The sequence below is a fragment of the Eriocheir sinensis genome, chromosome 9, assembly GCF_024679095.1.
Source record: "Eriocheir sinensis breed Jianghai 21 chromosome 9, ASM2467909v1, whole genome shotgun sequence".
NCBI lineage: Eukaryota > Metazoa > Arthropoda > Malacostraca > Decapoda > Varunidae > Eriocheir > Eriocheir sinensis.
The window spans coordinates 21,839,910-21,856,743 of record NC_066517.1 but is presented as its reverse complement, the minus strand read 5'-3'; the positions used below and the strand labels follow the sequence as shown (position 1 = coordinate 21,856,743).

The 16,834-nt window shown below is 42.4% G+C and overlaps 1 protein-coding gene across 3 annotated transcripts in view; it reads left to right on the top strand.

Annotated features, from left to right (window-relative positions):
- Positions 1-15,828, top strand: part of LOC126996142 (reticulophagy regulator 3-like) — a 58,192-nt gene extending 42,364 nt beyond the window's left edge. For all 3 annotated transcript variants that reach the window (XM_050856361.1, XM_050856359.1, XM_050856360.1), the window contains 3 exons: positions 6,825-7,020; positions 8,921-9,160; positions 9,633-15,828. In XM_050856361.1, coding sequence (XP_050712318.1) covers positions 6,825-7,020; positions 8,921-9,160; positions 9,633-10,189 — 993 coding nt within the window. In that variant the 3' untranslated portion in view covers positions 10,190-15,828. The remainder of the gene's footprint in view (positions 1-6,824; positions 7,021-8,920; positions 9,161-9,632) is intronic.
- The last annotated feature ends 1,006 nt before the right edge of the window (positions 15,829-16,834 follow it).

The following is a 16,834-nucleotide window of genomic DNA, read 5'->3' as shown; positions in this document are numbered from 1 at the left end:
GAGGTGGATAAACAGGTCGGGAATGTATATTGTATAATGAGTGATCAGTTCCTTTTCATTTTTCCTTTTCTTCCTTTTTTTCCTGTTCTTTCTTCCTTATCAAGTGTGTTTGTGTGTGTGTGTGTGTGTGTGTGTGTGTGTGTGTGTGTGTGTGTGTGTCCCTCCTGTTTTCCTTTACTTTCAACCCCTTTATTAATCTTCCCTCTTCTTCCCTCTCACTTTTATCATCACTCGTGTCTTCCTCCTGTCTTCCATTACTGTCAGCCTTCTTCTATTCTACCCTCTTCTTCCCTTTCACCTTCCATCGTTATTCTTCTTTATTCGTGTGTCCTCCTTTCCTTGTTTCTTTTCACTAATCATTATTCGTCTTTCTTCTTTTTTTCTTCCTTTACTCTCTTCTTTTTCTGCTGTCCTCTTGTCCTCTTCCCTTTCACATATCATTAGCTGTTTTTCTTCTTCCTTTCTTCCTTTACTCTCTACTTTTATTATTCCTTTGTCCTATTCTCCTTTTCCTTCTCTTCTTTCATTCGTATTTCCCTCTTCTTCCCTTCCATCTTCCCATTTTCTATCCGCCCTTCCTTTCACCTCTCCGTTTTCCCTCCTTTCCCTTGCACCTTCATCCGTCTTCCCTTCTCTTCCCTTTCACCATTTATTCGTCTTCCTTCCTCTTCCCTTTCATCATCTTTTTTCCCTTTCGTACCCCAGACAAACAAACACCTTTCTAGGACGCGTACCTTCTTAATATAGTTTGCATCCTTTGGTCGGCCACGTGCTCTTGTTTACATATGATCAGCTGATGAAGCGACAGTAATGAGCGACGGATGTTTGGGGGGGTGAGGGTGGTGGTGGTGGCTCCCCTTAATGGTCCTTGTTATTGGTTGTTGTTGTTGTTGTGATGGTGATGATGATGTTGTTGTTGTTGTTTTAGCGTGATTTATATAAGGTGGATCATGTGCTTTCCCTTACACACACACACACACACACTTACTTTTGTTTTTATATATATTTTTCGTCTCTACGTTCCTTGGTTTTGCTTTGAAAATATAAATGAATTGCAGTTGTTGGGTCTCTTCTTTCGTGTGTGTGTGTGTGTGTGTGTGTTGGAATTGCGTTCATAGCATATTTGAAAATTGTGCAATTGCAAACTTTTAAATATATCCCTAATGATATATAAACTTCGGCATTTTAAATAAGATGAGAGAAGTTTCCAAGCTTGTGTGTGTGTGTGTGTGTGTGTGTGTGTGTGTGTGTGTGTGTGTGTGTGTGTGTGTGTGTGTGTGTGTGTGTGTGTTAAAAAGGAAAAATAACAAAAAAAGAAAGAGATTAGAAAAGGGGGGAATAGAGGTACTTTTTGTTATGATGTATTCAGTGTGTGTGTGTGTGTGTGTGTGTGTGTGTGTGTGTTTCATCAAGATATGTAAAGCAGGTGTGTTCGCAGGTGTGGGCCGATGATGACGTGTCTGTGTTATGAGTGAATGATGCGAGAATGAAAGAAAATGATACGCAGATATTTATTTTTTTTATTCTTTTTCATATAATCAGTCCACTATCTTTTCTCACGTGGGGTCCTATCGATTTTCTCTCTCTCTCTCTCTCTCTCTCTCTCTCTCTCTCTCTCTCTCTCTCTCATCGTCACAGTCTGTTGCATTTATTCACAGAGACATGCATAACTTTTTTTTGTGTCCGTCAAATCGATTCAGATACATAAAGGTGAGAGAGAGAGAGAGAGAGAGAGAGAGAGAGAGAGAGAGAGAGATTAGTGCGTTCCTTCGCGTCATTTTCGTGAAGCGTAAAGAAATAGGAGAAATAAAACGAAGAATAGACACCACACGCCAATGCCTCGTCAGAGAGAGAGAGAGAGAGAGAGAGAGAGAGAGAGAGAATAAACGAGCAAATTGCGCAATAAGTGGTGGCGGTCGGGTGTTTGTCTTCACCTGTACCCCCCCTCCCCTCCCTACCCCCCCCTTCCCCTTCCTTCTCCCTGCCAGGTGTGTGCGTGTGTGTGTGTGTGTGTGTGTGTGTGTGTGTGTGTGTGTGTGTGTGTTATCTTGGCGATGGTAAAAGTAAAGACACTTCATTCGCTCCTTTTTTGTTGTCCTCTCTTCCTCCTCCTCCTCCTCCTCCATCTTTTTCACCACCTTGTTCCCCTTCTCTTCCTCTTCCTACTCCTTTATTCTCTACATTTTTCCTCTTCATTTCCTTATGTTTTCTCCCAACACGTAAAAACACCTTCAACACACTTCCGAGAAATATTAAGACGCGAATACCACAACCATCCTGATAATCCGTGGAAGAAGAAGAAGAAATATACTAAATCTTTCTCCTCCTCCTCATTTATCCTCCTTCCGTCATCCTCCTTATTATCCTCCTCCTTCTTTCTCCTTCTTCCTTTTCATCCTCATCCTTCCTCATCCTCCTTGTTGCTCCTTCTCATCCACACCCTCGCCTAAAATTTGTGGAGTGACGAATCATTTGGAAGTATAAATGTTTTGTTATGAAGCCCCACCCATTGTCTCGTTTAACCCTCTCGTGATCCCTTACCCCGATACCTCATCACTGTCAAACCCTTCTGCCACGAGCCATTAGTTAGAGACGCGAGTTTGTGGCCTGTAGAAATGTCGAGGGTCAAGACGTGTTATTTTTGTCATCACCATTACCCCGATCTTTATTCCTGTTATTATTACTGCTCGTTATTATTATTAGTTTAGGTGGTATTTCAAGGTTAATCTCAAGGTCCTATATTGATGCGTAGAATGAATGTCTTTTAATTGTCCTCATGTGTGTGTGTGTGTGTGTGTGTGTGTGTGTGTGTGTGTGTGTGTGTGTGTGTGTGTGTGCACGCATCTGATTAGGCCCAACTTTTGTGGCCATGAAGAGCTGTGTTTGCTTTCCTGGGGGCGTCAGAGGCTTCACAAAGGTGCTGGAGAGAGAGAGAGAGAGAGAGAGAGAGAGAGAGAGAGAGAGAGAGAGAGAGAGAGAGAGAATGTGCCCTCCCCGCCCTTTGACGCAGCAGCAATACAGACAGGCGAGGCGAACTCATGACCGGTGTGAGTTTGGCATCCCACAAGACCACGCACCTTCCCTGGCATCTTTCCCTCCCCCTGCACCTCCTGCTCACCCACGTACTACCTCTGCACCCCCCCCCCCCACACACCACCACATCACCACCAGTGCCACCCCCGCCTCCCCTACCACCTTTTCCCCCCCCTGTCCCCTCCTACACCCCCGTCTCCTCAGCAGTGTACCCCACGCGACCATAAACAAATGTTGATCGATAGGAGAGCGGGAAGGGAGCGGGGTACGGAGCGAAAATAATGATAATAATAGTAAGAGTTATAATAGATTTGTTTCGTTGAGGCATTTTAGAAAAGAATTACATACAAAGGATTTAGCTATAGACGAAAGGAGAAGTAGCCTATATATTCATTAATCCTGTGGTGCAGTGGTTCGAATCCCTGTCCGGCCAGTCGGCGTGCATCTCACTCAGCTGTTGGTCGATAAATTGCTTGGAGGGGAAACCTGGGGAAGATAAACTGCGGTAACCCGGATGTCACACTTGCCCCGTATCCCTCGGTAATGGTTCTTCCCACAACAGACTCGAGGGTCAGATTGTCGTACTCTGCCTCTTATGTTTGCCGATTTCCTACCCAAAAACTGCTTTCATCACCCAAATAACTGCCTTCATATATGGTTATCTTTTAAATGGTTAATTATTGGTGTTTCTTGACAACAGTTATGGGCCAGAAACCGGTAAATACGCGGCTCTGAGTACGATAATCTGGCAACCGTGAGCCCATTGCGACGGAGACGAGCACCGAGGCCACGCGCAGCTATAGGGTATGCCCCCTTAATTATCTTTAACATTACAAGGTACGAGATGTGAAAATGGTGCTAAATTATCCTATAGACATAGTTATGGGTGAAAATGGTGCTAAATTATCCTATAGACATAGTTATGGTGCCGGTTTGTAAGTTGTGGAACTGGGCCATCCTAATAATTCCTGTGGTGAGGCACGTGGAAATGTCAAAAAATTATCTTCTATACGTAGCCGTGACGCCGAGGTGTGTGGAAAGAGGCAGGCAGACAGGGCTTGGCGTGGTGCTTGAAATAGCCTCCTCTCGCGCCACATTGCTCATTATATTTTTTATTTTTGCTCACCCGCTCCTGCCGTGCCCCGCCCGCCCCCGCCTTTGTCCCGCGCTGCCCAAACTTAACTCTTCCCCAACCCCCGCGCCCCGGGACCCCCACACTACACGCCTGAGGTAGAAAACAAGGTTGATACCCTCCGTCACCACCTCAAAACTGCATATTCACCCCAGACATGCGACAGGAAGCGCTGGGGTGCAAATTTAGTCGTAATTTCGTCATCCCAACTCTACCCTCTCTCCCCCAGTACCCCCTAACACATGTCGGGTATAAAGCATGGTTAAAAGCCCTCTTGACTACTATAAACTGCATATTTTACTTTCAGACATGGAACAGGAAGCGCTTGGGTGCATAATATAGAGTAGTAATTTCATCTTAATGCTACGCTTTCCCCCAGTACCCCCGAACACATGACGGGTATATAGCATGGTTAAAAGCCCTCGTCTACTATAAACTGCATATTTTTACCCGCAGACATGCAACAGGAAGTGCTTGGGTGCAAATATGATAGTGCTTTCGTGATTTTCGTCATTCAAACTTTAATGCCACTTCCTAGCGCCCCCTAAGCACACATAGGGTAGAAAGCAATGTTGATAGCCTCTGCCACTACCTTAAACTACATATTTACCTAAGGTACTCGACATGAAGTGCTTGAGTGCAAATATAATAGTAATTTCGTCATCCAAACTTTAGTACCCCTTTCTAGCGCCCCCGCAGCACACATCAGGGTAGAAAGCAAAGTTGATAGCCTCTGCCACTACCCTAAACTGTATATTTACCCAAGATACTCGACATGAAGTGCTTGGGTGCAAATATAATAGCAATTCCGTCATCCAAACTTTAGTACCCCTTTCTAGCGCCTCCACAGCACACATCACGGTAGAAAGCAAGATTGATGGTCTCCTACACTGACTCAAACTACATATTTACCCCAGATATACGACATAAAGCGCTTGGGTGCAACTAGAGTAATAATTTCGTCTCCCAAACTTTAGTACCCCGTCTCAGAGCACACATATACCTAAGTCTGGGGAAGAAAACAAGGTTGACAGTCTACCTCTTTTGTACGTTTTGTTATTTACTCAGACAGGCGAGAGGAAGCTGGGATAGGATGAAAGTAGTATTCATTTCGTTATACAGACCTACATATTCCATCCCCTCCTACTTTTTGGCGCTCATTTCGTACTTATTTCGTAATCCAAAGTTAGGTTACCTTTTCCTCCATGTTAGCGCTCAATTCATTCTCATTTCGTTATCCAAACTTACTTCTTCGCCTCCTCCTCCATTTTTAACTTTCCCATCGGAAGCGACTCACCGTGGAATAAAGCCAGTCGCTTACGCCACTTCTATTAACTACATAATCTATTCAGGCAGGCGACAGGAAGTCGATATCTTAAGTTGCCCGCGTATCAGAATTTCCAGATATTTCGCTACCCAAACAACTCTACACCCCTCCCCATCATGCCTTATTATGCAATTGAGTGAATAAACCCACCTGACAGTCTTTGCTGCTTCAACATTCTGTTTATTCACCCAGACAGGCGACAGGATGCTGAAGTGCAAATATAAATAGTAGTCTACGTAAAAGAATGTATTCTCAGCCCCGTGTGCCAAGTAGCGCTTCTTTCCCACACTAATTTAACTTGCGTCTCCTCTACCCCACGCTGCTCAAACCTGCAATGGACTGACTGCACGTTCACTAGACAGGCGACAGGAAGCTGAGATGGGAGTAGAAATATATATTATCGTGTAAAAGAATGTGTCAGAGACACGCCAGTCCTCGTCGACAGACCGACTTGGACCGGTTCTCCCCCCTACAGGTTGGGAGCAATCTTTGAACTACAACAATAACAACACCCACATCATTATCCTCCTTACACTGAAGCCGATAACGTCATTACAACTCATCCTGTAAACTGCGATACTGTTAAAAGATTTCTACAGACGTGTCATTTTGATGGAGGAAACAGCTGTTGAAAACAATCTTCTGGACTCACCACAAGAAGCAAAGCCTTGTCATCGATGTGGTAATGTCATGCAAGAAAGACGAAATCGTGACAGAGGTGGGGAATCCCGGCCCGTACTTCACTGTCCTCAAAAGGGGTGCCAAACTTCGCCTTCTGTTCGACATAAAAACCCATCTTTCCATTACACGGACATAGCAACAAATTACGTTGCTATCTGAATTTGTGCGAAATTTTAGCATAGGTACAGCACTATTCAACTTGTTCCTTCATCTTCCTGCTATATGAGAGGTTCCTTGTAGTTGAGGTTGACTGCACCCAGAATTGTGAGTATGCTGGTAGACGACACGTTAAAGTGTAAATGGCCGGGTAGACCTCACGCTAGAGCGGCACCCAACAAGAATGTGTCGTGAACAGCCCTAACACACTGCTCGCCTCGGAGACAAGAGTGCGCCGAGTAACGCCTCTTTCCCGCGAAATTTTGACGCGCCGCGGTTCTATCAGCCGCAGCAAATGACTTAAAAGATGTTGACGACTTTAATATTCCTTTGTGCCTACTTCTCTTTTTCACTCTTTCACTCAAACTCTTTTTCACTCAAACAATCAAAGGAGAAAGGCATATATGAGGAATTAATGAAGAGTTAAAGGAAGAAATGGAGATTGGAAGGAAGAACGATTACGTATATACATCCCTCACTCTCTTTTCCTTCCAGTTCTGCGCCCTCACGTCCACGATGCTGAGTCTGTGCGGCGTGCTGGGCTACATGGTGCCGGGCGTGGTACTGGTGTACCTGCTGATGATGCTGGTGATGACGGGGCCAGGGGTCTTCCTACACCTCGTCCCCGACTCCTTCTACGAGAGGTTTAGCCGGATGCGTGCTGCTCTGAGGGGAGACACTTCAGGCATGGGTGAGTGGGGAAGGGAGTAAGGGTGTGTGATGGAGGGAGGGAATAAGGGGGTGTGAGGGAGGGAGGGAGATAGAGAGAGACTAACAAGGCGTGGGATGAGATGAGTATGAAAGGGATACAGTCAAGGAGGGAGGGAGGAAGGGAGGGAAGGGAAGGAAACAGTTTACAGTGTGTTGGAGGTAATAAGGGAGGGAGAGAGGGAGGCTTCCGTAGTTTGGGATGAGACATATGAGAGTGATTAAGGTTAAGGAGAGGAAGGAGGGAAGGGAAACAGACCATATTGTGAGGGGATATAGTGAGGAAATGGGTGAATAGGATAGTGAATAAATGTATGAGTGTTTGAGTGTATAAGGGAAAAGGAGATGAAAGGAATGCATTGTGTGAGGGAGGAAGGGAGGGAGTGTGTCAGTGAATAAAGGGGTAGGAAAGGGAGTGTAGTGGGAGTGTGGGAGTGAGTGTGAACAAAGGTGGGAGAAAGGGAGTTAGGGAGTAAGTGAATGGATGGATAGAGGAGTAAGTAGATATGGTTGAGTAAACAAACAAGCGAGTGAGTGTGGGAGTGAATGAGTGTGAACAAAGGTGGGAGAAAGGGAGTTAGGGAGTAAGTGAATGGATGAATAGAGGAATAAGTGGATATGAAACTTGAGTAAACAAACAAGTGAGTGAGTGAGTAAGTGGGAGTGAATGAGTGTGAACAGAGGTGGGTGAAAGGGAGTTAGGTGATGAGTAAATGGAGGGATAGGTGAGAAAATGGATATGGGACTGAGTAAACAAACAAGTGAATATCCCCTTTGTTATAATAGCCTTCATGCCCCACAGATTAACACAGTCCAATTATTCTGAGGTAATTAGAAAGTTGTGCTGTAAACATGTTGCTGCAGGCCGATATAATACATATTTATTAACTTGAAGGTCAGGATGTGTCATTAGAGTTATTCACCACTGTCACCTGTTCCTTACGAAATGTGAAGTTGATGGATGGTGATGAGAAGAATGATGATGGCGAATATAATGGAAGATAATGATGATGAAAGTATTGATGATGGTGATGCCAGTGGGTACAAAGGCATCAGTATTAGCACCAATCACAACCCCATAAAGGAAACACACGTGGCCTTGGGCAGCGGTTCTCTTGGCAGCGTCTTGTGCATCCACTCGTGGGGTTCATCATGTGACTCAAACTTTTTATTTTTCTTTCTTTTTATCTTCCTGTGACATGGAATTTTTTTTCTTTTCATTGTGGGATGTTAGGCTTTTTATTCTCTTCTCTCTCTTTTCATGGTGCGACATTTGATCTTTTTAACCTGGTAGCTGCGGGGATCATGTTTCTTAAAGGCCCCTCTAAGTGAATTAATGAGAAAAAATCATCACTCACGCAAACCATTTTATAATATATATCAACGCATTTGTGATCAGTTTATGCATCATTTATTTTGGGGGGTTTAAATCATGGCAAATATTTGGCCCGGTAAAGCCACACATTTGGCCCATTGCTGCTACCGGGTTAATCTTTTTTCCATCATGTAAGATTTGGTTCTTTTGTCTTCTCCCTTTCCTTAAATGTTGTTTGACCCCCCCTTTTTTTTTTTTTATACCTTTTCAATATGTAATATTGATCTTTCTTCCTCTTTTCATCATGTGGTTTTGGGCCCTTTTCTTCTTTTTATTTTGTTATGGTTGACCTTTATATTTTAATTTTTTTTCTCTCCTTGCATGTGATGGGTGACCCTTTTCTTCTTGGCATCATGAGGTGCGATATATTTTTATTTATTTCCTTTTCATCACATAGGATATAACATTTTTCATCGTGTGATGTCCATTTTCCTTTTTGCTGTTTTTCTTTCTCTCCATGCAGTATCCGATCTTTATTTTGTGACAACCTTGTTTTCCTTTCTTTCAGAGGCCTCCCATGTGTCTCTGGACAGTGACATCTCTGAGTTCATGCCAGAGCTGCAGTCTCTGGAGGCTCAGGCTGCCCTGGACGTGCCCCTGATGAGCCAGGACCCGTTGGAGGTGGAGGAAACGAAGGAGGTCAGTGCCTCGGCCAAGGAGGGCGGCAAAACCACCACCAGGAGGCGTAAGGGAGGCAAGGGTTCAGGCGACGACGACGACTCTGTCACCTCACCTGTCTCTGCTCAAGGTATGTATGAAGTATGGTAATTTTTTTATAGACTTTTTTTTAGATATGAATTAACTTTAAAATGGCTCTGTTTTTTTTTCTTCTTTTTTTTTTAAGTAAATATTGCTAGTTAAGGCTGCCTGTTCTTTGCACATCTTGATAGATGCCGCCATTAACTGATTTATCTTGGCATGAGGGAGAATATTTCAATACTTAAAATGACAGGATGATAGTCTATAAATTACTATTAGTATTCCTCATTGAAGAGTCTTTTGGTAGGTTGATAGATCATCCACTTAGCCTTGTTGTTGATGGATGCTGTCCTAATCATCACATTTATCTTAGCTGAGATTAACTACACATATCAAGGTGGTAATTGAAATGCTGTGTATGAGTCACTGAGAGTTTAACCTTTAGTGAATGCAACTTTGAAATCCTGAAGTGATGCGAGTGTTCCAGTCACTTAGGAATCAAACTTATTTCCTTCCAACAGACGACAGCATTCCGTTCTTCAGTGGGCTGCCCGAAGACTTCCCCTCCTACGATCACGACAGCGTCGATGACCTGGATGACCCAGACATCGACCTGCCTGAGCCCTGTCCTCCCGTCCCCCAGCCTAGTCAGAGACATACACGGAACAATGGCGACCGCTACCAGATGGAGTTCGTGTCGTCTCACTTTGGGGACAGCAGTGACGAGGAGGAGGCCTTCATGGAGGGCCTGTCCTTCGAGCAGCGGGGACAGCTGAGACCTGAGCCCCAGCACCCACCCCAGGGGCACTCCCAGCCACCCCTCCAAGCTGCAGATCCCATTGGTCAGTTGATGAGCAGTGTCATAGCCCAGAACGCAGGCAGTGTCTTGTCTGCCCTGGGCCAAAACCTGGTAACATCTGTGATAGGACAGGCCAGTGGGGTCACGTCTCAAGTCCCACACATGGCCACCCAACAGCAGCCTCCCCCAAGAATGACGAGGTCACTGGACTCAACGCAGCAGTCCACCACCGACATTGAGGACGATTTTGAACTCATTTCCGACGAGGAATGTCAGTGACGGCGTCCACAGACTCAAAGGCACACATTAACACGATAATATCCACTGTACTCAGTCGCAGTGCATTTAAAAGCAAACCCCGATGGTACCTAACTTGTTTACGGATCATTCAGTCATAATCGCATAAATTTTCCATAGTTCGTATTCATGCAAGACATTAAATTCTCATATCAAAGTGATGGCTGCCTTAAAATTATTAAAAGTATGCTTCTCAAGACTCCCAACAATACTGTGTCAAAGAGAAGAACTGGAAACAGAGTAGTGAGGATGGAGTACTTTTGAGTGGACAGTTTGCATTTATTTATTCAAGAAGACTCTTTACAGTAATATACTGTTTTGTTTATGCAGGTGATAGTTACAATGTCTGACTTGTAATATACAGATGTAGAGACCAACACTACCTGGGAATCCTGTCAGTGTCCAGATGTCACATAGTATTACCGTTCCTACATAGTAAGGTCTGTTTGCCACTTTGTATGCTTTGTTCCAATTAATGCTCTTATCAGGAAAAAATACTAGGGAAAATTGATTTGAGGTATGAAGCAAACACCTGTCAAAATATAATTGATGTTTATCGTTTTTCATCAGTTATAACGATAGTTAATTTTCATAACACAACTAAATTATGCTTTATTTCAATTAGTATTCATATCAAGAATGATATATTCATAAAAACTGGTGTGAGGTATTATATTTGTCAAATTAAAATTGATCTTTAACGTTCTTTATTTGATAATTACGACGATATATAGTTGATTTTCATACCACAACTAAATTTTCCGGAGTTGTTTATTTTCCGAGTCATGAGTACAGAATAGACCGATGCGTGCAAACTGGCAACCACACCCTGACTTAGATCTCAGGAAGCGGCATGTCCTGCGTCGCTCTTGGTCGTCGGCACAGCTGGCAGAGGTTCTCGGGGTGGTGGCAGTGAGAGGGAGAGAGAGCCAAGGATTAAAAAAAGACAAAGGTTTGGCATTACTGCAGAAAAAAACAAAATACTACTGCATATACTTGTGTAAAAAAAGATTCACCCACCAAGGCTATTATACTATTTTCAGTTGAAGAGCAAAATTATTTATATTAAGAGAAGTATATGGTATCCATGTATAAGTCATTTCCTTCCAAAAGTCATTAACATTTCTTTTAACTTTTACGTGAGTGTGTGCAGTAGTGTCCTCAATAATCCGTGTCATCGTTAAAATAGGAGTGGGAATTAGTCTTTTCTTCTCTACAAAGGTGCACTTAGACAGCTTGTACCTGATTAAATACTTCCCCTCTTCAAAACCTTTACTCTCCTTGTAGTGCTGTGTTTGCCTGGGCTTCATCAGGCGCCAGGTAACACTGACGGCCTTCCTGAGACAGACACACCTGGAGGCCGCACACAGAACACATGCTAACCATCTAGTGGGAGTGGATTTTTAGTTCATATTTATTTGTATATTTATTTATTTATCATTTTCTGTAACTTTGGTTCTTATGGCGCTTTCAACTTTACAGTATCATTAGTTTCTTCAGTTTACTCTTTTGATGTGGAAGTGACTGTTTGTGAGTCTTGCGAGAGTTGCGTAGAGGAAGAAAGGTGCTGGGGTGAGTGCAGAGCAGGGGGGGGGAGGCTAGGAATAAAGGGGAGTAGTGTGGTCTGTGTGGGGTGCTTAGAAGGGGTGAGGGAGTCTAGGAATGGGAGGGCAAAGGCAGGGGGCATGTGTGATAAGGAACGTCTCTGAATGTGTGTGTGTAATAGAGGCAGTGATAGGATGTCTGCCTGAATGCTGGTCGGTTTGTGGTATGTTGTGTGGTGAGGGTTAGTGGGAGGGGCAGTATGGACATGGGTTACGAGAGTGGGACATGTGATTTGTTACTGAATAGGGGTTTGACGGGGACAGGCTTGAGGTAGGTTTAACAGACCCTCCAATTCCTGTTTCATTTTAACCCGGTAGCTGCGGTGATCATGTTTCTTAAAGACCCCTCTAAGCGAGAATAATGAGAAAGAATCATCACACGCAAACCATTTCATAATATACGTATATCAATGCATTTGTGATCAGTTTATGCATCATCTTTTTTGGGGATTTATATCATGGCAAAAATTTGGCCTGTCGCTGGTACACGGTAGAGCCACAAATTTGGCCTGTCGCCGGTACCGGGTTAAGTGTTTCCTCATTATGCATCCTTGAGCTGACTCCTCCACACAAACACACACATAAATAGAAGTCCCACCAGTCCCAAATCAGTAAATCTCATTGAAATAACACTTCCATTTTGCTTGAATTTCTTTGGTACCTGTCTTGCATTAAATAGAGGAGTCACATTTATGAGTAAGGATGGGGAAAGGGGAAGGTTGAGTAAGGGTGAGGAAGGGGTAGGCTAAGGAAGGTTGAGTAAGGGTGGGGAAGGGGAAGGTTGAGTAAGGGTGAGGAAGGGGAATGCTAAGGAAGGTTGAGTAAGGGTGAGGAAGGTTGGATAAGGGTGGGGAAGGGGGAGGCTGAGGAATCACTTACGGCACTCTTGTTGGAATGGCATCTTAATTAATAAAACATAAAACAAAAAAATGCATCCATGCTATCCGTATATACTCAAAAGGGTTATTTTTATTATAGTCAATCATGTGTGGTCATAATATTTTTGTAAGGATTATCTTGGCTGTTGTAAATTAGCCTTGGGACATGAATGGGATGTCACGCCAACAGCGATATAAATTAAGTGTACTATTTGAGTAAAAAAAAATTGATGAACTTGTTAAGCTAGGGACAAGTTCTTACTGGACACGATGGGAACGTCTTTTAAATAAATTCACAAAAAATACTCAGTAGTCTTCAAGGTCTGTACATACTGGACTTAGCAACCCATTAGTTCATGAATTCTGCAATTAGGTGAATAAGGGTAAGCATCCTTTTGATATAAAACACTTTTATAATTACTGTAAAGTCAAATTACTCAATGTTGTGATGTGTTAGGGTTAGGCGTGGGCCCCAGAAGACAGGCAGCCATGTACAGTTTCTTTAGGGCAGTGCCTGGTGGCTGGGGGGCCCACGAGGATAATGTGTTTTAGTTTTGTAGGAATGGAAGTCGATGTAGTAAACTTACCTTGGGGCAAAAAGTCAGTGGGGCAAAACTTTCAAGGTTTGGATGTCAGACAAGAGGGAGGGAGAGAGGGCGTGCAAGAAATTGGAGTGAGTGATGTGAATTGCAAGTGAAAAGGCAAGGGAGTGTTTTGTAGGTGTCAGTGTAGTAACCTTCTTGTGGAGTAATAAATCAATAGGGAGAGCTTACAAGGTGTGGATGACAAATAGGAGGGAGTGCAGGGAAATATGAGTATGATAGAGCTGTCCGGATGTGAATGGCAAGTGAAAAGGAGCAAAGGGGTGTTTTCTAGATGTCAGTGCAGTAATTTTTTCATGGGTAATATATCAGTGTGGGGAGAGCTTTCAAGGCCTATCCATATAGCTCGTGAGAGGGAGGAAGGTAGGAAAGCTGCCAATAGGTCTTTACAGTCTTTTGGTTTTGTAGGAAAGAAATCAATGTACGAAACTACCTTATCGTTGGGAGTAAGTCAGAGTAAAGAGAACTTTTTAGGTGTGTATGTCTTGTAAGAGTATGAGAGGAAGTGTAGGAATGCTGCCACCAGGTCATGGTTTATCTATCTCTTTTGTAGGAAGGTAATCAATGTAGGAACTTTGTAATTGGAAATAAGTCACTGTGGGGGAGCTCTCAAAATGTGTATGGCTTATAAGAGTGTGAGAGGGAGTGTGAAGATTGCTGCCACTAGCCCATGGTTTACCTATCTGTTTTGTAGGAAGGGAATTAATGTAGGAACTGTGTAATTGGAAATAAGTAACTGCAGAAGAGCTTTCAAGATGTGTATGGCTAATTCGAGGGAGGGAGGCGGTGCAAGGAGGGGCGTTAATAAGTCCTGGGTTGTCTTGGGTGTTCACACGTGCTCTCTAGATTAATATGCGGTCTCCATCAGGGTGGCAATGAATGTAAAGCATCACATGGCCTTTTTATTTTACTTATACAGAAGCAGTTCACTGAGTTATTTATTTTCCTGAGATTAAGTGTAAGTTTTTGTTTCTTGTTTCTCACCCTCCCTACCCAGCCCATGTGGGAATCAGGGAGTGGGAGATAGGATGACAATAAAACACAACTGAGTGAACTGCTGCAATGCATGGGAAACTTTTAGTTATATCTTCTTCGAAGTTTGTGAGTATAATATTTTCCAGTTATATCCTTGCTTTCTTTACTCAGGGGTTCTTGTAGAGAAAACATTCTGCGTAATAACTTTCCTTCCCATTGATAAATAGTGGAAGGTTGTAGTTTTTTAATCATTATTATCTTTTATATAATTTAAAAACAACTTTCCCATATTCTGAAAAAGTAATTTGTTATTGTAATTTATACCTTTGACAAGAATGACCATCTTGTTTTATGAAAAGCTGGTCGCGTTGCTCATTATTGCCACATAATATAAGAAGTATTTTGTGTGATGCCTTGGACACAGCAGTGTGATAGTTCATCTCTTCAGTCAGAGGTCATTGCATCATTGGAACCTTGGTTATAAATATATTTATTTTATCATAGGTTCAGAGAAAGATGCCTGTTGTTTGTAGGTAAGGTACTGTGTTAGAAGGGAGCGGAAAGGACTTTACTGTGGCATCACTGAGAAGTGCAGCCAAAGCAGTGATATGCTACCAAAGATGTGAGGGACAGGGAGGCACAGAGTAGGGTTCTGGGAGTGCTGGTGCAGGAAGGGGAGGGGGAGTGAAAGCTTCTTGGTAAGGAAATTGCAATATACTGAATTACGTATATACACTATATTTGCTAAGGTTGGGATAACAATAACCCTTATGCAGGTATTTAATTTATTTGGCCATTAATTAAGAAAAAAATATGTTAACATCAATAAAATCACTTATATATTTTTGTAAATATTTGCCAATATGTGTGCAGATATTGGCTTGCAGTATTATTTGCTAAAAGTAATTTTGGCTCCTATTTAGTCCCTTGGTATAAGTCAGCCTCTGCTGTCCAGGCTGGCAGCCACAGTGAGGGAAGCAGCTGAGGCCTCGTCTGCCCTTGGTGGGGATCCTATGGACTTGGGGGATAAAATGGGTAATAAATATTTTATAATGATATCACCTGAGTTGAGTAACCACTAAAGCATGATGTTTATTTGAGCTGTTTTTGTGATTCATTTATTTTTATATTTCATATGTTTTTTTGTGTTTATAATAGACTTCAAGTAGTGGTGACCACCTCTGTTCTGAAGAAACACTTTAAGTTATCATTATTATGGTTCTTACACCTCACCAATTTTTATACAAATTGATGTTTATTGTGCTTATAAAGAAAACAAGACCATTGCCTGGTTTGTACATGTATAAGAAACAATTGGCTATAATGGAGGTGCAAGGTGTCCCCACCCTGACTAGCGGTAGACCCTTACGGGGCTGCAGTCTGCATGATCAGAGCTGAACATTGTGATATGTGCCGTGTTTGTACGGAAGTGTTTGTCTTCAGTATCTTCATTAAGTTTTAATGAGGTAATGCTATTGAGAGTAGTAGTTATTTTAATTATGCACCCGTGTATAATACTATGAATATGTATTACTGTGAAATAAAGAAACTTATCAAATGTATACCTACCTAATACTTTAAACATTTAATGTATATAGATCATAAAATTATTAAGTAATTCTTGTTTAAGAAATGTTAATGATGCTAAGAAGTGTTGTAATTCTGACCTTTTTAGCAACAATGTCTTGTCAGTCCCAACTGTAAGAAGGAACAAAATCATCAAAGAAATTAATCAGAGCAATGGAATATAATGAGCATGTTAAAAAATGTGGAATTCTTAAGAGTTTACATGAAACTGAAGTAATCATTTAACCAAGGATAGTGGTGTTGTGCCATCAAGATTAGTAGCATTCCAGCTGACGGAATGTGTGGATGAGCTGCCAAGGGGACATGGGTAATGTATATAGTATCACAGGGAGAAAAATCAGTGAATATTGTTTTTTTTTCACCAAACAATAGTAGAGTAGTAGAGCTGCATGTGCATGTATGTAGGTATTAGTCTTGTCAGTGTTTATGCCATGGTTTAGCATCACATTACTTCGCCGCACACCTGCATGAACCCCCGAAGGTTGCCAGTGTGTGGGTGGAGGCGTGTCTCCTCGTGACCCATGACCTTTCGGGATTTCGGGAGAATGCTGACGTAGATTTTTATTATATTCTGAAATGTCTAGATGCATGTCTTATATTACCAAACTTGTTTGCATGTGGTAAAGGTAGTTGTGACATGATTGCTTTAGTAATGAGTATAGCCAAAAAGGGTGTGACTGAATTCGGTATGCGTCGAGTTGGTAGCTTGAAGGAATCGCTTTAGTTATGGATATAATTAAATAAAAGTATGATAAATATAGGGCCTGCTTTGAATAAGTATCTATATTATAGATAAACACATACTTAATTGCACAATTACATGAAAGGCTAAATCCAAACTTTATGAAATTATACTCTATATATATATATATATATATAATAGCTAAGAAAAAAACATCATTGGTCAGGAAACTTTTTTGGTAAGTGGGTTGCGTCATGAGGCCACGTGGGCTGTGTACCGTCTCCCCTTCCTACCTGACG